At 44.5% G+C, this 19,221-nt stretch overlaps 1 protein-coding gene and 1 non-coding gene across 2 annotated transcripts; both read right to left on the bottom strand.

Moving 5' to 3' along the window:
* Positions 1-263: 263 nt before the first annotated feature.
* Positions 264-18,471, bottom strand: LOC112083459 (uncharacterized protein At3g60930, chloroplastic-like). The gene is made up of 6 exons (XM_024151487.1): positions 17,889-18,471; positions 17,674-17,802; positions 17,157-17,631; positions 1,145-1,148; positions 673-1,068; positions 264-578 (listed from the first exon to the last, which is right to left on the bottom strand). The coding sequence occupies exons 1-6, from the start codon at positions 18,469-18,471 to the stop codon at positions 264-266; spliced, it is 1,902 nt and encodes a 633-aa protein (XP_024007255.1).
* On the bottom strand, positions 4,530-4,636 carry LOC112083604. Its single transcript, XR_002897740.1, has one exon. It is a non-coding gene; the product is annotated as a small nucleolar RNA R71 (small nucleolar RNA).
* Positions 18,472-19,221: the final 750 nt, after the last annotated feature.

The following is a 19,221-nucleotide window of genomic DNA, read 5'->3' as shown; positions in this document are numbered from 1 at the left end:
GATCATTCTCGACTCGATAAGCCAGTCAGTGACAAATCTTTTCTAAGTAAACAGTTTTCATAGACATTTTCACCGATCGTCAAAGATAAGTGCATCAAATCCGAAAACGGTGAAGGAAAAGAGAATACAACCATAAGCAAGAATAAGAGTCAGGTGGATAAAGCCATCCAGGCACCGGTTACACAAAAAGTTCAAAAAGCAAATCATCCAAAAGCCTAAGTACAAAAATATACACGACGAAGGGTAAGGGAAATCAGAGAGTATCAGGCCACGGACTGCGTCTCGCGCTCGGCAAGGAGGTTCGAGAGAGCCGGTGTCCCCACGTTCGATCCGGTCGGATCAACGACACCCAGGTTGGCCGCTGTCTCTTCGAGCGGCTCGTTGCCAATGCTGGTGTCTACCGAGTCCGGCGATACGGGAGAGAAAACCAGCTCGCCTCGAATCTCGGAGGCAATGCGCTCATACGCCTCATCGTCAGGGTACTCGCTCTCCCAGCTCTTCAGCTTCGCCTCCTCGTCATCGAGCGTTGGGGCGTCCGGCTTCTTCAGGTCGGCAATCATCGCAAGATTGCCCTTGATCTGCCCCAGATCGTTCTCATCATTTTTGGCCAATTTTTCATTAGTTTCGAAATCAAACTAAGAAAATCTCGAGCTTGGCCAAACCTTCCTCTACTTTGGCGAGGCGCTCTTGAAACTTAGCCGTAAGCTCTCGCCCCGGCTCCTTTTTCGCTCGCTTGACCTTGGCGTCAAACAAGGCGTCCTTGGCTTCGATACGCCTCTTGAGCATCGCCACCTCGGCGCTTTTGGCTCTCCTTGCCTCCTCAAGGCGAATGACCGAGGCGGAGACCTTGTCAATATTGGTGCGCAGAACAATCTTCTCCTCTTCCAGCCTGGACGCCCTGGCCATCGCCTCGTCTAGTTTCCCCTTTGCCGCCGCGGCTTCGTTCTGAGCCTCGTCCAGCTTCACCTTTGACGCCGCGGTCTCATTCCGGGCCTCGTCCAAGCGACGTTCGACCTTAGACAGGTCCGCCTCGTACTCAGCCATCAGCTCGTTGATGGCCGCTACAAACTGCAAGGACTAATGCACATTAAACACTTAGCAATTCGTGAAAATAAAGGAAAGCATATAGATTATACCTTGGTACCGCGCTGTGATATGTTCATAATTTGCATCATTTAGATTGCATAATTCACTCCAAATCATGTTTTATTCCATGCATTTTAGGTCCTTAGGGTCTTGTTTTAGAACTTAGGAGATGCATTAGGTCCCAATGAGTCTTTGCATGTTTTGAGTGTTTATCAGGTCTATTTGGAGCTGAAAAGATGAATCCAGGAGGTGGAATGGTGATCAAGACTTGAAAAATGGTGAACTTGTGTTTTTGGAGGTTATCGGCCATTCTCGCTGACCAGGAAAGTTTTTACCGGCCATTTTCATGTACCGCGGATAGACATTACCGGCCAAAACGCGTACCGCGAGTGGATTGTATCGGCCAAAATATCCGGGTGCAGACACGTTTCCGAAATCTCCTGTCCGGGGAACCTTCCGGTCCGATTCAGATGTCGGGTGCTTCATAGAAGTTGGAAAGGATTGGATCACGGGTTCATAGCAAGTGGAATCATGGAATTCGGACGCGTGAGCAGAGAGTTAAGCTCGTCGGAAGAAACCCCTGTCTCGCTCCTGTTTTAGACCGAGCCGATAAGCTCTGAAGAATGCGAAGGACGGTGCACTTCCAGGCCGATTCAGTTTCCGGAGCCTTCATGAGAATCAGTGAAATTTGAATCCTCTTTCCAGAACATCCGAGATCTTTCAATTCGGAGGTATGAGCAGGACGATACGGTCTCCGGAATGGACACATGTATAGACGGCTCTCTCTGATCGTGTAAATGCATTGCAAAGATGAGCCCTCCAGGAAGACTTCCACTTCCCAAGCACCGAAGCTTCCTTTAACAAAGTTGGATATAAATGAGTCATCTGTCTTCTGCAACCGGAATCACTCAATTCGGACAAGTTTCGTGGAAGTTACACTCTCCGGAATGCAAAGTGGTCCAGACAGCCCAGAATGACTAAGTTAAACATGCCGCGATGGAATGCCACGGTCCACACTTGGCCGTGGCAACTTTGCACACCCTCGGTGAACGACACGATCTCCATGCCACGGTCTACATTTGACCGTGGCAAACAAACACTTAGCTGGGAAGAAGTTTGCAAACCTTCGGCGATTGACACGGCCTGAATGCCACGGTCTAGGACTTGACCGTGGCAACTTCTGCAAACCTTCGGCGATTGGCACGAGCTTCATGACACGGTCTAAATTTGACCGTGGCAAACAGAAGATGGTTGGGGGCAAATTTTACATGCATTCGGGTTTTGACACGGTGTGAATGCCACGGTCTGGAGCTTGGCCGTGGCAATCAAATACTTGTCTGGGAAGGATTTTACATGCATGCGGTTTTTGACACGGTCTGAATGCCACAGTCTGGGGCTTGACCGTGGCAACTTTTGCACATCTTCGGCGTTTGACACGGTGACTTGCCACGGGATTCGGACGAGGTTTGATCAGACCGTGGCAATCAAAAGGCGACCAAGAACACAAGAGAAAGCTTTGACACGGTTAGGTTGCCACGGTCACACCAAGAACACATCAGACCGTGGCAAACCCATCTTCACCCATCAAGGCCGGGTCAGTACCCGGTTTGTTCCGGGTTGACCCGGTCCGCCCAAGACTCCTATATATTGTTTTTAGACCTAATTTGGAGAACACCTTTTATCTACTTTTAGTTTCTTTTCCTCTTTGGTGAAAAACCACTTGATACACTTTGTTTTTAGAGCTTAATATCGATTTGGAGTTTCTTTTCATCTTGTTCCATCATTTCTTATCATCAAATCACACTTCTAATCATGATACAACACATCTTGCAAAGGATCTAGTGTGTTGATCATGATTAGTGAGTAATCCCATATTAAGGTCTTAGATATGTAGATTAGGGTGCTTAAGTGGTAGATTAGTGAGCTTAGGGGTTAGATCATGCATATTCCATTCTCTTCAACTTGTTCTCTATGCTAGATCCATACAAATCATATGTGGTCTAGATTCTGGGCATTTCATGCACCAAAAGTGTTTGATGAAATGCCTGAACCAAAGTTGTTAGAGGTTTAAGTGTTATTCATCATGGGAATGATTGCTTATATGCTTAAATGACAGATTAAACTGATTCTTAATGCTTTAACTCATGTTTCACTGATGATGATTGGGTTAGAAACTGTTTTAGCATAGGAGTTAATACCTTCATGAGAGGATTAACTTAATTAAAGATGTTTATGTTGAATGGCTTGCTTGATCATATGATTCATTAGCTCATTAGTTTATCACTGAAGGCACCCTAATCCACTATCATGTCTAAGACCTTTCTCATCATCATTCATACAATCTCATCATTTGTCATTGTTTAGTTCTTGTTTAAGCATTTCATTAGTCTTTAATCCTGTTTAAGTTTGTAGTTGTCTCTAGATAATCAAAACCCACTCTTGTTTGCTTGAATTAAGAACCTGATCACATAGTTTAGTGTCTAACACCACATCTGGATTGATAAACCTCTTTGTGGTACTTTGACAAAGGGATTGATAGCCCTGAGACCCTAAAAAGTCTTGTCTATCAATTGGCGCCGTTGCCAAATTGTGGTTTGTTTAGCATTAAGCTCTGATCTGTTCTTGAGATCAAGTGCTTTCTTTTTTGTTTTTACTGATTACTTTCAAGTTCTGTTTGTGATTTCAGGTGTATGAACACCAGGTCTAGATCAAGAAGCTGTGGTCCACCTTTCCCTCTCAACGATAATATCAATCTTTTGGTACCAAGGAGGAGAAGGGACAGACGTGGTAGAGAAGTTGATCAGGCTGACATGGAAGAACAAAGAGATCACGTGGTAGACATAGAACAACCAGTACATGAGCAACAGGCTCAAGGAAATGGAGCTGGTAATGGAGTTGGTCAAGGGCTGAATCAGGGTACTGTTCATCACGAACAGGTGCAACATCAACAAGCTTATGTCCACCAGGGACAAGCTCAAGCTCATCAACAGAGGCATCAGGCCAATGTTCAGCAAAGACAACAAGTGCACCACCAACCCCACCCTTTCCAACAACAGCAAAGAAGATATGAGCAACCCCAAGTCTATGTTGGAGAGAATGACAGGGCCAATGCTCATCAGTATGGAGCTGGTATTCAGGCACCACCTGTGCAAAAAAACAACTTTGAAGTGAAGGCATCATTGCTGAATATGGTCCAGAACTCAAAGTTCCATGGGTTAGCAATGGAAGATCCCTTGGAACACTTGGACCAGTTTGATAAGGTTTGTGATCTGACCAAGATTAATGGAGTTTCAGAAGACAGCTTTAAGCTAAGACTATTCCCATTCAGTCTTGGTGATAAAGCTCATCAATGGGAGAAGAATCTTCCAAGAGGCTCCATTCAAACCTGGGAGCAATGCAAGCAAGCCTTCTTATCTAAGTTCTTCTCCACCTCAAGAACTGCAAAACTGAGGAACCAAATCTCTAGCTTCACTCAGCACAGCAATGAGAGTTTTGGTGAAGCATATGAGAGATTCAGGAGCTACACAAACCAATGCCCACACCATGGGTTTAGTGAGGCTTCTCTTCTCAGCACACTTAATAAAGGAGCTCTTCCCAAGATTAGAAACCAGCTGGATACTGCCTCCAATGGGAACTTTCTGGGTAAAGAGATACATGCTGCTTTAGAGCTAGTGGAGAACTTAGCATTGAGCAATGATACTTATGGTGAAGACTATGACAGATCAAATAGGTCTGAAGGTTCAAGCTCAGAACAGAGGCTCACCAGAGAAGTTAAGGAGTTGAGAAGTGAATTAGACAAGTTGAAGTTGGTAACTCACAAGCCAATGCATTTTGTTGGAGAGTATGAGGAACCATCTCAAATCTTTGAGAACATAAGTGAAGAAGGTCTTACCCAAGAGGAGCTTAACTACATTGGGAATCAGAGGTTCCAGAGATATCAGTATGGTAATGCCAATCCAAACCTCTCCTACAGGAACACCAATGTAGCTAACCCACAAGACCAGGTGTATCCCAATTCTCAAGCTCCACAGAACTTTGTTCCCAAGAACAACTTTCAAGGATCTTTTCAACCAAAGAATCAGTTTGCTCAGAATCAAGGTTTTGGGCAGCAACAGCAACCATTTCAGGGTCCTAGTTTCAGTACACAGCAGCAGAAGGCACCACCAGGGTTTGGTCCTCCACAGTTCCAACAGCAAGCGCCTGTTCAACAACAATATCAGCCACCAACGGTTCGACAACAGCCACAGATGGGTTCAGATATGGTTGGTATTCTGCAACAACTACTTCAGGGTCAACAGATCTTTGCAAGCCAGAATGCAGCCATGCAACAAGAAATCAAGGAACTGAAGCAAAACCAGGCATCAAGCTCAAGGAACCAAGGTCACCTACCTGGAAAACCAGAACCGAACCCCAAAGGATATGCCAAGGCCATTACACTGAGGAGTGGAAAAGAGTTACCTGGTATTGAGAACAACAAAGTGATCATTGAGGACAATGATCAAACTGAGGGGGAGGCAGCCTTAAAAGATGATCAAGTTGCTGAGAAACCCAGGACAGAAAAGGGTAAAGAGGTAGCAAAGGAACCAGAACCAGAAAAGAAATATGTGTCACCACCTCCATACCAACCAAAGCTCCCATTTCCAGGGAGATTCAAGAAGCAACTAGTGGACAAGGCAAGAGCTGTATTTGAGAAGGCACTCAATGAGACACCACTCACTATGCCTCTCATTGATGCATTCTTAATGATGCCAAAGATGGGGAAGTTCTTGAAGGATGCCATTCTGAACAAGACAAAAGAGCTTCAAGGCATGGTAGTACTAAGTCATGAATGCAGTGCTATCATTCAGAAGAAGTCCATTCCAAGGAAGTTAACTGATCCAGAGAGTTTCACACTCCCTTGTGCCATTGGACCTCTTCTATTCTCAGGATGTCTTTGTGATCTAGGAGCATCAGTCAGCTTGATGCCATTCTCCATAGCAAAGAAACTGGGCTTTAGAGTCTTCAAACCTGCAAGGATTTCTCTTATCCTTGCAGATAGATCAGTTAGATTGCCTGTTGGTATGTTGGAAGATCTACCTGTCAAGATTGGTGGTTTTGAGGTTCCAACAGATTTTGTTGTGCTGGAAATGGATGAGGAACCAGTAGATCCTCTTATCTTGGGCAGGCCATTCTTAGCAACTGCAGGAGCTATTATTGATGTTAGAGGTGGGATAATAGAGCTTCAACTTGGGTCTGAAAAGCTCAAGTTTGATGTGAATGAGATGATGAAGAAACCCACCATTGAAGGTCAATGTTTCTATGTGGAGACAATGGATCAGTTGGCTGATGAGTTGCTTGAGGAGCTGAACACTGAGGATCCTCTTCAAGCTGCTCTAACTCAAGAACAAGGAGACAATGGGCTCTTAGCTGAAGCAAGTGAAGGGTATAAGCTGTATTTGGACAATGCAAGAGAGCTGGGTCCTGAGACAAGGTTTTTGGAGCTGGAACAAAGTGGCTCTGAAGTTTTTGCTATCAAGGAATCAGTCACCAGCCAAAGCAGCTTGGACCAGGATTGGAATGAGGCTGATGCACCCCCTGTTGAGCTCAATCCTCTACCAACAGGGCTCAGGTATGCTTTCTTGGGTTTAAACTCCACATATCCTGTCATCATCAATGATAGCCTATTAGAGGATCAAGAGAGTGCATTGCTTAATGAAATAAGAAAGTTCAGGAGAGCCATAGGGTATTCTTTGGCTGATATTAGAGGGATCTCTCCTGACATTTGTACCCACAGGATCCACCTAGAGGACCAATCTATGTCCTCTATTGAGCATCAACGACGACTTAACCCCAACCTTAGGGAACTGGTTAAGAAGGAGATACTAAAACTTCTTGAGGCAGGGATAATTTACCCAATCTCTGACTCAAGATGGGTGTCTCCTGTTCATGTTGTGCCCAAGAAGGGTGGGATCACAGTGGTGAAAAACGATAAGGATGAACTCATAGCTCAAAGAACCATAACCGGCCATCACATATGCATTGACTATAGGAAATTGAATTCTGCTTCTAGAAAAGATCATTTCCCTTTACCATTCATTGATCAAATGCTTGAAAGGCTAGCTAATCATCCTTATTTTTGTTTTCTCGATGGGTTACTCTGGATTTTTTCAAATTCCCATAGATCCAAGAGATCAAGAGAAAACAACATTCACATGCCCTTATGGCACATTTGCATACAGGCGAATGCCATTTGGTCTCTGTAATGCCCCTGCAACATTTCAAAGATGTATGATGCACATTTTCTCTGACATTATTGAAGAGAAAGTTGAGGTGTTCATGGATGACTATAGTCTCTATGGCTCCTCCTTCTCGGATTGTCTCTCAAATTTGTCACAGGTCTTGGAGAGATGTGAGCAGCACAACTTGGTGTTGAACTGGGAGAAGTGCCACTTCATGGTGCAGGAAGGAATAGTTCTTAGGCACAAGATATCTAAGAAGGGTATTGAGGTTGATAGAGCAAAGATAGAAGTAATGGTGAACCTGCAAACCCCCACTTCAGTCAAAGGGATAAGGAGTTTCCTTGGGCATGCAGGGTTTTATAGAAGATTCATAAAGGACTTCTCCAGAATTGCCAGGCCCTTGACAAGACTGTTGTGTAAAGAAGTGGATTTCATCTTTGATGCTGAATGTGAAGAAGCCTTCAAGTTGATCAAGGATGCATTGGTTAGTGCACCAATAGTTCAGGCACCAGACTGGTCCCTTCCTTTTGAGGTCATGACAGATGCATCTGATTTTCCTGTTGGAGCAGTACTTGGGCAAAAGAAAGACAAGAAGGTACATGTCATCTACTATGCCAGTAGAACACTTGTCTCTGCACAAGAAAAATATGCTACTACTGAAAAGAAATGCTGGCAATAGTCTTTGCCTTTGATAAGTTCAGAAGCTACCTGGTGGGATCAAAAGTCATTGTATATACTGATCATGCAGCCCTCAGGTATTTGATGACCAAGAAAGATGCCAAGCCAAAGCTGTTAAGATGTGTTTTATTGCTCTAAGAGTTTGATATGGAAGTGCTTGATAAGAAGGGGATTGAGAATTGGGCTGCAGACCATCTCTCAAGGCTGAGGATTGAAGAAAACGTCCCAATAGATGATGCTTTTCCTGAAGAGTCTCTGATGGTGCTCCATTCCTACTTGGAGTTTGAGGAAGTAGAGAGCATTCAAGAAAGGAGGATGCCTTGGTTTGCAGACATAGTGAATTATCTTGCATGTGGGGTGGAGCCTCCTGAATTAGATGCTTACAAGAGGAAGAAGTTCTTCAGAGATGTCCAGAGATACCATTGGGATGAGCCCTACCTCTATGTTCTGAACAAGGATCAGCTGTATAGAAGGTGTCTTGCTGAAGAGGAGATGCAACCTGTGTTGCAAGAATGTCATGGTTCAGCTTTTGGAGGTCACATGGGAGCATTCAAGACTGTGGCCAAGGTTCTTCAGAGTGGGTTTTGGTGGCCTACAATGTTCAAAGATGCTCAGTTGGTGATTTCAGCATGTGATGCTTGTCAGAGGCATGGGAACATATCAAAGAGGAGTGAGATGCCTCAAAACCCCATTCTAGAAGTTGAGATCTTTGATTGCTGGGGGATTGACTTCATGGGACCCTTCATTTCATCCTATGGGAATCAGTATATACTTGTTGCTGTGGACTATGTGTCCAAATGGGTTGAGGCCATTGCTTCCCCTACCAATGATTCCAAGGTTGTAGTGAAGCTGTTCAAGAGCATTATCTTTCCAAGGTTTGGAGTTCCAAGGGTTGTTATCTCTGATGGAGGATCTCATTTTGTGAACAAGACTTTGGAGGGTTTGTTGAGAAAGCATGGATTGAAACACAAGGGAGCTACTCCTTATCATCCTCAAACTAGTGGCAAGGTTGAAGTATCCAATAGACAGATCAAAGCCATTCTTGAGAGGACTGTTAGCTCAAGCAGAAAAGATTGGAGCAAAAGGCTAGATGATGCATTGTGGGCTTATAGGACTGCCTTTAAAACTCCAATTGGGACATCACCTTTCAGTCTGCTGTATGGGAAGAGCTGCCACCTTCCTGTTGAGTTGGAGTACAAAGCTATGTGGACTATGAAGTTGCTGAACTTTGATATCAAGACAGCTCAAGAGAAAAGGGTCATGCAACTTCATGAACTTGAGGATATTAGGCTTGAGGCTTTTGAGAGCTCAAAGATCTATAAGGAGAAGACCAAGGTTCTGCATGATCAAAAGATTCTAAAAAGGGAGTTCAAGAATGGTGATCTGGTGTTGCTGTTCAACTCTAGGCTTAAATTGTTTCCAGGAAAGCTTAAGTCTAGATGGTCTGGTCCCTTTAAGGTTCTTGAAGTCAGGCCTTATGGTGCCATTGTCTTAGAAGGGAAGAATGGTCAAGAATTTGTGGTGAATGGACAGAGAATCAAGCACTATTTGGTTTCACAAAAGAAGGAGGAAGCTACATCAGTTCTTCTTCTTGATCCACCAGCCTGTTAAACAGGTTTCCAAAGTCAAACTTAGAGACTTTAAACAAAGTGCTCTTGGGAGACACCCCAAGCTTATCCTTTGTAAATATGCTTTTGACCTCTTGATTCCTTTATTTTCATATTTTAGGATGTTTTGATGGGTTTGTTTAGTGTCTACAGGTTAAAGGTTTGAGTCTGAACCCTTGGAAAGTGAATGCAAAATGAAAAGAGACCAAGGAATGGAGACAAGCTTGTGCTTGGCCTTTGACATGGGCACTGGCCACGATCAGGAACAAGGCGTGGCAAGCCTTTTTGCTTTGCCACGAGGAATGAATCACGGTCTCAAGACCAGGCCGTGGCAAAAGAAGCAAGGGTTCGGTGATTGCCACGGGTAAAAGGCATGGGACACAGGTGGCCGCGGCAAAAAGAAATAAGAAGAGGACCTGGTTCGGACTTTGCCACGGTGGGAATGACACGAGATGGAAGGTGACCGTGGCAAAAGAAAAAAAAGACCAAGCATTCATTCGGTTCTTGCCACGGCCACGAGACGCGGACATGAACTTGACCGTGGCAACACAAAGTTTAACAAAGGCTTGGATTCGAGGTTTGCCACGGCTACAAGGCACGGGTTCAGGACCAGGCCGTGGCAAAATGATGATGGAATGAGCAGTGCTCGGGGTTTGCCACGAGGGGATTGTCACGGGAAGGACTTGGCCGTGGCAAAGCAGGAAGAAAGGATGCAATGTTCGGAGAATGCCACGGTCTAGAGGACACGGGCTAAGGATTTGACCGTGGCAAAGATTATGAGGGTTTGACCGAGGATTGAGCACTGCCACGGTGATATTGCCACAAGAGAGCACTTGACCGTGGCAAGAGAAATAAGAAAGAGCACACATTCGGTGTTTACCACGGTCTAGTTGCCACGGCCACACCAAGACCGCAGCAAAGAAGAGATTCAAACGCCTTCTTGCCACGACCACGTGACACGGTCAACCAGGCACGACCAAATTTGAATTTCAGTTGACCGTACGGACGTTGACCGGTCAACACACGCGCCAAGCCAGCTGTTCCCCACCTCTCCTTCTTCTTCATCGAGAGTTTGCCCCCTTTCTCTCCATTCTTGAACTTTAAACTCTCGTATCTCTCTCGTTACTGCATCAAATTGAGAAATTCCAACTGCATTGAACTCGTAATCCTGTCTACTTTCTTGCTGCACATTCGTTTTTCACTCGAAACTTGAAGATTCCAAGGTATTTAATCTGTTAAAACTCACCTTTTCCATGCTTTAGAGTACTGTTCATGAACAGAGTAAAACAATTGGAATCGATTTTAATGGGCTTCTTGATACCTTGGAATCATTTTGTGAGTATTGTGCAAGTAGAATGGATAGGGATTTCATGGATCTTGCTTGGGAATAACCTGTTTTTTTTTGGAATTTTTGAGAATTTTTCTTGAAATTCATCATGTGAATCGATTTTTTTTTAGACATTGTGTTTCAAGCTGAACTGTTTGTGTGCATTGCTTCTTGTCATTGCTTTGAGTTTATTGAGTTTTTAATCAGCTTGAAATACATTCTTTTCAAAAAGAAATCGATTTGTGCTGTTCATGACCTTGGTGAATTTTTGAAAAACTTTTGTTGTTTTCTTGCTTTTGTGTTTACAATTGTTTGAGAAAATGCAGGATGGCAGGAACCAAAAGACAAGCCGCCATGGATAAAGCCAAAAAGGAGAAAGCTGGAGCTTCAGAGGATCAGATTATGCCTTTTGGGCATAAGGTTTTCAAGAAACAAAAGAAACAGAGGAAGCCAAAAGATCCAGCTGAGAAGAAAACAAAGAAGGTTGCTGCACCAAAGAAAACAAAGGCCTCTACTTCAAAGACTTCTGGTAAAGAGCTGGCATTGGTTGAGGTCGTTCACAGGGCAGGAAAAGAGGTGGCTGTGGCTGAGGATGAAGAAGGAACAGAGAGTGATCCTGAAACAGCATTGAAGCGGGTTAAGAAAGCAAAGACAAGTTCTGAGGACAGAGAACCAACTTTTGATGACTACTTGCTATGTTCAGGGGTGCAAAAGTGCAGCAAACCAAGTTCCCTGATATGGAGCTGCTGAGGAAGATGGAAATTCTTGAAGAGGTTCAGCTCATTTTCAACAACATGGGGTTTGGTGGATTCTTTCAGATGAGAGATGTGGCTCATGATGGTGTTACACAAGAGTTTCTTGCATCCCTTCAAGTTTGTGGATATGGCCCAAGAGATGAAAGAATCAATGAGGGCAATGGTCTTGGGCACATAGAGTTCACAATAGATGGTGCACAACACCATGTAAGCTTCAAGGAACTAGATGAGATCTTTGCTTTTCCAAGACCTGCACAAGAACAGACAGTGAAGTTCACATACCCTGATCACATGATCACTGACTTGTGGGATACAATTGCTTTTGGGAGCTTCAGAGGAGGAAGATGCAAGAGTTCATGGATAAGAAACCCAGCAATCCGCTATGCTCACAAGGTGCTTTGCCAAATGTTCTTTACCAAGCACAATGATGGAGTGGTGCATCTAGCTGACATGGAGATACTGGGTATGGGTCTTCATCCTCTCATCAGTCACTTGAAGAGCAAGAGAGAGTTTCACCTCCCACATTACATCCCATCTAGGGGTGCATTCTTGGCACGCCAAATGCTGATTTACAAGGACATTGCTTGGAGTGAGGGTAAAAGAAAGAAGCTCACTAAGTTGCACAATGGATGGCTAGTGACAAAGATTCTGAAAGCAAGAGGCTTTGTCTTTGATGATGTTGAGGTCAGGCCTGAGTTGATTGATGAAGCTACCCTCACCAAGGTTGGGTTTTTAAAAGAAAGCAATGGTGAAAACTTCTTGTACACCTTCAAGCTCTTGGAAAATGAAAAGGTTCATGTTCTGTTGCCACACCCAGCCATCACCACTCTCACAGAAAGGCACAATGTCTCCTTTATTGTCCTAAAAGATCAGCTCTACAACCCAGCCATTCACCCTCCAATTCCCAAATGCAAGAGAACCGCTAGTTCTAAGGGTAAAGAGCCAGTTGAAGAGGAGGACACAACTAGGACCGCTGGTTGTGAGAATGAGGAGCCAAGAGATTTTGAAAGAAGGATGGGAGCAGGGAGGTATCACTTTGATCCTTACTTTTGGGGTGAGCCTGACTATCACACAAGGAAGCTGTATTCCAGAGTTAACACCCTTCAGAAATGGTGCAAATGGCAAGACAAAACCATCACCAAGCTAGTTGACTGTGTTAGGCAGCTTAAGAAGAAGGTTAAAAAGCTCACAGCTCCAGCCACCTCACCCAAACGAGATACAAGAGAAGAGGTGGGAGAAAGCTCAGCTGCTCATGACCTTGTGCTACCACCAGGAAACGAAGATTGGGTGAACCCGGCCACAGCGTTCCAACCAGACTCACCTGAGAGCAGCCCACCCAGATACTCAACTCCATCATGTTCCACCTCCAACCCATCCCACTACTTGGGATCAGACCTCAGCGATTGAGGTAAACACTCAAAACCTTGTAAATAGCATGTAGATTTTCTTTTCTTTTGCATTTTACTTGTTTACTTTGTTTTAACTCCTTTCTCATGCTTCTATAACACAAGGGACTGTGTTAGTTAAGTGTGGGGGAGGAGTTTCATCCTTTACTAATCATGTTTTCTCTTTTCTTATTTTACACTTTGAGTCTTGAGTCACATTCTAGTTGCATATTCATGTAGTCTCATCTAAGTGCATATAAAAACAAAAAAAAATGGAAAAATCTGAAAAATTTACACAAAAAAATGATCATGTAGTTGCATTCTCATTTTTAGGATTGAGACTAGATTGCATATGCTTGTAGGTTGCATCTTGCAGGGAGTAATGATAGGTTTTCTAGAGAGTACATCACTTTGAGAACTTGAATTGAATATGCTTGTGAATCTTTTTCTGTGCTTGCAAAGTCTGAAATGATCTGAATCTGAGAAACAAGTTTGAATTGAACTCAACTGTAATTAAGTGAAAACCCTGAACTTGACTTGAAATTATCATTTGGTGCATTGTTTGAACAAGCTTGTGGATACCAATATACATATTTGAGCTAGAATCCTGTTTTTACCATCTTATTCCTTAGCTCAAATAGCTGAATCTGCATAATAGATCAGTTTTCCTCACCCTGAACCCATCCTTCTTTCAAGCCAATTGTTTGTGTGTGATTGAGAGGCCACCTTGGACCAAACTTAGCAGAAAGTGTTAGGTTTAGGGCGACAAGGGCAAGTCTCATTGAGTGCTAAGTTCCATCATCAAGGAGCTGAGAGATTTGGCAAGAACTAAGTGTGGGGGAATACATGTTGGTGAGTGGAAAAAGGAGAGATTAGTGGAAATGAAAGGAGAATGGTGAGAACTAGGGGAATGAAAAAGAAAAGAAATCAGTCTTGGAGTTTTGAGTCAAAGAAAGTGAGCTCTAGTGTTTTGAAAAGAAAGAGTCTAGCCTCTAAGTGAAAAGAAAAGAAGCCAAAGAGCTCAAATGTTTTAAAAAGAAAGAAAAACAGGTTAGAGGTTACAAAAGAAAGTGAAAAAGAGCTATGTAAAGTTTGAACTCCAAGACTTGTGTATGAAAAAGAAAAGAGAGTCCCCTAGTGAGAGAAGAATGAGTGTGAAAAGTGAGCAAGTGAGGAAACTTTGAGTAGAGTGTGGGGTGGGATGAGTCTTTGCCCTTGTATGCATAGGTTGCCTTTTACCTTTAGCATTCTGCCAAAGTTTGGTCATTCATTGAGAGATCCTTTTGCTGCATTGAACCCACTCAGGCATTTATGAGACCATTTTAGCCTCATAACCTCACCCTAGCCAAACTATGTTTGTTTAAACAATGCATCATTTGATCCACTTGGTAAAAAGCTTAATGAATGTGAAAGAGTTGAGAGAGAGAATAACTTGTGGAGATTCCTTGTTGAGTTGATATATATCTGAGTATGGCTTTGCATTTCATAATTGAGCATGAACTTGAATTCTCATTGTGATCACTTCTCTCAAAAAGTAAATGTGAACTCCCATGCATTCAACCTCTCTCTCTCATTTGTTCTTGTTTGCTTGAGGACAAGCAAAGGACAAGTGTGGGGGAGTTGATATGTTCATAATTTGCATCATTTAGGTTGCATAATTCACTTCAAATCATGTTTTATTCCATGCATTTTAGGTCCTTAGGGTCTTGTTTTAGAACTTAGGAGATGCATTAGGTCCCAATGAGTCTTTGCATGTTTTGAGTGTTTATCAGGTCTATTTGGAGCTGAAAAGATGAATCTAGGAGGTGGAATGGTGATCAAGACTTGAAAAATGGTGAACTTGTGTTTTTGGAGGTTATCGGCCCATCTCGTGGACCAGGGAAGTTTTTACCGGCCATTTTCATGTACCGCGGATAGACATTACCGGCCAAAACGCGTACCGCGAGTGGATTGTATCGGCCAAAATCTCCGGGTGCAGACACGTTTCCGAAATCGCCTGTCCGGGGAACCTTCCGGTCCGATTCAGATGTCGGGTGCTTCATAGAAGTTGGAGAGGATTGGATCACGGGTTCATAGAAAGTAGAATCATGGAATTCGGACGCGTGAGCAGAGAGTTAAGCTTGTCGGAAGAAACCCCTGTCTCGCTGCTGTTTTAGACCGAGCCGATAAGCTCTGAAGAATGCGAAGGACGGTGCACTTCCAGGCCGATTCAGTTTCCGGGGCCTGCATGAGAATCAGTGAAATTTGAATCCTCTTTCCAGAACATCCGAGATCTTTCAATTCGGAGGTATGAGCAGGACGATACGGTCTCCGGAATGGACACATGTATAGACGGCTCTCTCTGATCGTGTAAATGCATTGCAAAGATGAGCCCTCCAGGAAGCCTTCCACTTCCCAAGAAACAAAGCTTCATTCACCAAAGTTGGAGATAAATGAGTCCTTCGACTTCTGCAACCGGAATAACTCAATTCGGACAAGTTTCGTGGAAGTTACACTCTCCGGAATGAAAAGTGGTCCAGACAGCCCTGAATGACTAAGTTAAACATGCCGCGATGGAATGCCACGGTCCACACTTGGCCGTGGCAACTTTTGCACACCCTCAGCAAACGACACGATCTCCATGCCACGGTCTACACTTGACCGTGACAAACAAACACTTAGCTGGGGAGAAGTTTGCAAACCATCGGCGATTGACACGGCCTGAATGCCACGGTATAGGACTTGACCGTGGCAACTTCTGCAAACCTTCGGCGATTGGCACGAGCTTCATGACACGGTCTACATTTGACCGTGGCAAACAGAAGATGGTTGGGGGCAACTTTTACATGCATTCGAGTTTTGACACGGTGTGAATGCCACGGTCTGGAGCTTGGCCGTGGCAATCAAATACTTGGCTGGGAAGGATTTTACATGCATGCGGTTTTTGACACGGTCTGAATGCCACGGTCTGGGGCTTGACCGTGGCAACTTTTGCACATCTTCGGCGTTTGACACGGTGACTTGCCACGGGATTCGGACGAGGTTTGATCAGACCGTGGCAATCAAAAGGCGACCAAGAACACAAGAGAAAGCTTTGACACGGTTAGGTTGCCACGGTCACACCAAGAACACATCAGACCGTGGCAAACCCATCTTCACCCATCAAGGCCGGGTCAGTACCCGGTTTGTTCCGGGTTGACCCGGTCCGCCCAAGACTCCTATATATTGTTTTTAGACCTAATTTGGAGAACACCTTTTATCTACTTTTAGTTTCTTTTCCTCTTTGGTGAAAAACCACTTGATACACTTTGTTTTTAGAGCTTAATATCGATTTGGAGTTTCTTTTCATCTTGTTCCATCATTTCTTATCATCAAATCACACTTCTAATCATGATTAACAACACATCTTGCAAAGGATCTAGTGTGTTGATCATGATTAGTGAGTAATCCCATATTAAGGTCTTAGATATGTAGATTAGGGTGCTTAAGTGGTAGATTAGTGAGCTTAGGGGTTAGATCATGCATATTCCATTCTCTTCAACTTGTTCTCTATGCTAGATCCATACAAATCATATGTGGTCTAGATTCTGGGCATTTCATGCACCAAAAGTGTTTGATGAAATGCCTGAACCAAATTTGTTAGAGGTTTAAGTGTTATTCATCATGGGAATGATTGCTTATATGCTTAATTGACAGATTAAACTGATTCTTAATGCTTGTTTTCACTGATGATGATTGGGTTAGAAACTGTTTTAGCATAGGAGTTAATACCTTCATGAGAGGATTAACTTAATTAAAGATGTTTATGTTGAATGGCTTGCTTGATCATATGATTCATTAGCTCATTAGTTTATCACTGAAGGCACCCTAATCCACTATCATGTCTAAGACCTTTCTCATCATCATTCATACAATCTCATCATTTGTCATTGTTTAGTTATTGTTTAAGCATTTCATTAGTCTTTAATCCTGTTTAAGTTTGTATTTGTCTCTAGATAATCAAAACCCACTCTTGTTTGCTTGAATTAAGAACCTGATCACATAGTTTAGTGTCTAACACCACATCTGGATTGATAAACCTCTTTGTGCTACTTTGACAAAGGGATTGATAGCCCTGAGACCCTAAAAAGTCTTGTCTATCACGCTGCGCCATCGTGCCGTACGACCTCGGCCTCCTCAGCTTCTCTGGGGGAGGAAGACGAGTGTTCGCATTATTGACGCGCGCGAACATTACTGCCGAGACGTCAGGGTCATCGACGACCAGTTTGCGTGCGGCATCACCGGGAGCCGACTTGCGTTTCTTCCTGGACGGCTCGTCCTTTTGGATGGCGACGCCCTTTCCCTTATCAGCAGCCGAACGTTTCCGGCTAGGGTCGTGCTTCTGTACAACCGAGGTTGGCGGCCTCGATGATTTCGGGAGAGCTAGAATTGCGGAGTTTAAAGGAGTTTTACTCCGCGCTGCCGAGTCATCTCTAGACGCCTCGGGAATAATGTCGCCCGGTTCTTTTTCGGCCGCCTCGGCAACGTTTGCCTCCGTGTCATCTTCTTCACGGCTCGGCGGCTCGCCTCGCGGCTTCCTCCTCTTCACGCCTCTTCCTGTCTCTCAGGAACTGGAAGATGAAGAGCTGACAGGGACACCGGCAAGAATAGCTCGCGCTTTTTCTACTCTCTCGAGGGTGAAATTTTTCCTCCAATTAACGTTCCGAGCCGAAAGGGAGTCTCGAACGATAAAAAGGTCGTCGGGAATCGGGGGAAGAATACTCTGAACTGAAAAATAACGCAAAAAAAGATTCAGTAAAGGAAGATAATACAAAAAAAAGTTCCGAGCCGAGGCAAAGCTTCGGGTCGGCTACCAAGTGGTCCCCAGGTGGTCTTGGTTCTTTGAACGTAATCCTCGCCGACCGACGCCTCGTTCACCAAGACGTAGAAAACGTAGAAGAAGCGTTCAGTCCAAAACTGATCTTTGCTTGGAAAACCGCCTATAATCCGGCGATTGGACTTGTTGGAAATATAAAATCTATCTCCCTTCGGAGCTTTCCTGATTTCCAGCAAGTTCAGCAGGTGATTCAGCTCGATATCGAGCCCGCACTCAAAGCTTCGAACTAAAATGTCGATCATATGCTGCAGTCCCCTCGGCATGATCTGCCCAATCGAGATCCCATGTTTCCAGAGGTATTCAAGGATAACTCCGGGGATCGGGAACCAGAGAAAGCAGAGCTCGAAGAACGCGTCGTACAGAGTGAAGTGATTCTCGGGAGGCTTGTCGGCTCGGTCGTTCTTCTCTGGAACGATAAACTCCACCGCCTCGGATATCCCGAAGCGACACCTCAACGCCTCGAGTGAGTCAGGGGAGGAGAGCGTAGAACCGGGCGGGTCAGGTTTTTGTCTTTTTACTCGCTGCCCTCGCCCAGATGAAGAAGCGCCTCGGGACGCCATGAGACGTTCTAATTCACGCTTCGCCTCGAATAAATCAAAGGGAAACGCCTCCTACTCTGCTTTGAATGCGGCACGATTAAGATCTTCGTCAGGAGCAGGACCGTGAGGACGGCTCGTCGAAACCGACGGCTTGTCATGTGGAGAGCCGACATCCGGCGGATTTGTATGGTTCGACACCCCGTCACTCCCAGATGAACGGTTGGAAGGGCTCGGCGAGACAGACGCCTTGGAAGACTCTGTTGTATTTCTCGTCTCGGCGTCTACACGGCTCGGCTCATGATATGTTCATAATTTGCATCATTTAGGTTGCATAAATCATTCCAAATCATGTTTTATTTCATGTATTTTAGGTCCCTAGGGTTTGTTTTAGAACTTAGGAGATGCATTAGGTCCCAATGAGTCTTTGCATGTTTTGAGTGTCTATCAGGTGATTATGGAGCTGAAAAGATGAATCCAGGAGGTGGAATGGTGAGCAGAGCTTGAAAGTGGAAAACTTGAGTCTATGGAGGTTATCGGCCATTCCCGCTGGCCAGGAAGGTTTTACCGGCCATTTTCATGTACCGCGGGAAGCTTTACCGGCCATTTTCACGTACCGCGAATTAAGTATATCGGCCAAAATCTCCGGGTGCGAACGAGTCTCAGAAATCACCTGTCCGGGGAGCCTTCCGGTCCGATTCAGATGGCGGGTCCTTCATAGAAGTTGGAGAGCATTGAAGCACGGTCTCATAGCAATTGGAATCGTAGAATTCG

This window comes from Eutrema salsugineum, unplaced genomic scaffold, assembly GCF_000478725.1.
Source record: "Eutrema salsugineum unplaced genomic scaffold, Eutsalg1_0 scaffold_6, whole genome shotgun sequence".
Classification (NCBI taxonomy): domain Eukaryota; kingdom Viridiplantae; phylum Streptophyta; class Magnoliopsida; order Brassicales; family Brassicaceae; genus Eutrema; species Eutrema salsugineum.
This window is presented reverse-complemented; position numbering and strand designations above follow the sequence as displayed.

Excerpts from the sequence above, each read along its gene's own strand:
- LOC112083459 (XM_024151487.1), bottom strand. The coding sequence starts at position 18,471 with ATGGCGTCCCGAGGCGCTTCTTCATCTGGGCGAGGGCAGCGAGTAAAA. Across the intron at positions 17,803-17,888 it reads GACCACCTGGGGACCACTTG|TTCAGAGTATTCTTCCCCCG; the intron begins GTAGCCGACCCG and ends GTTATTTTTCAG. Across the intron at positions 17,632-17,673 it reads AGCGCGAGCTATTCTTGCCG|GAAGAGGCGTGAAGAGGAGG; the intron begins GTGTCCCTGTCA and ends CCTGAGAGACAG.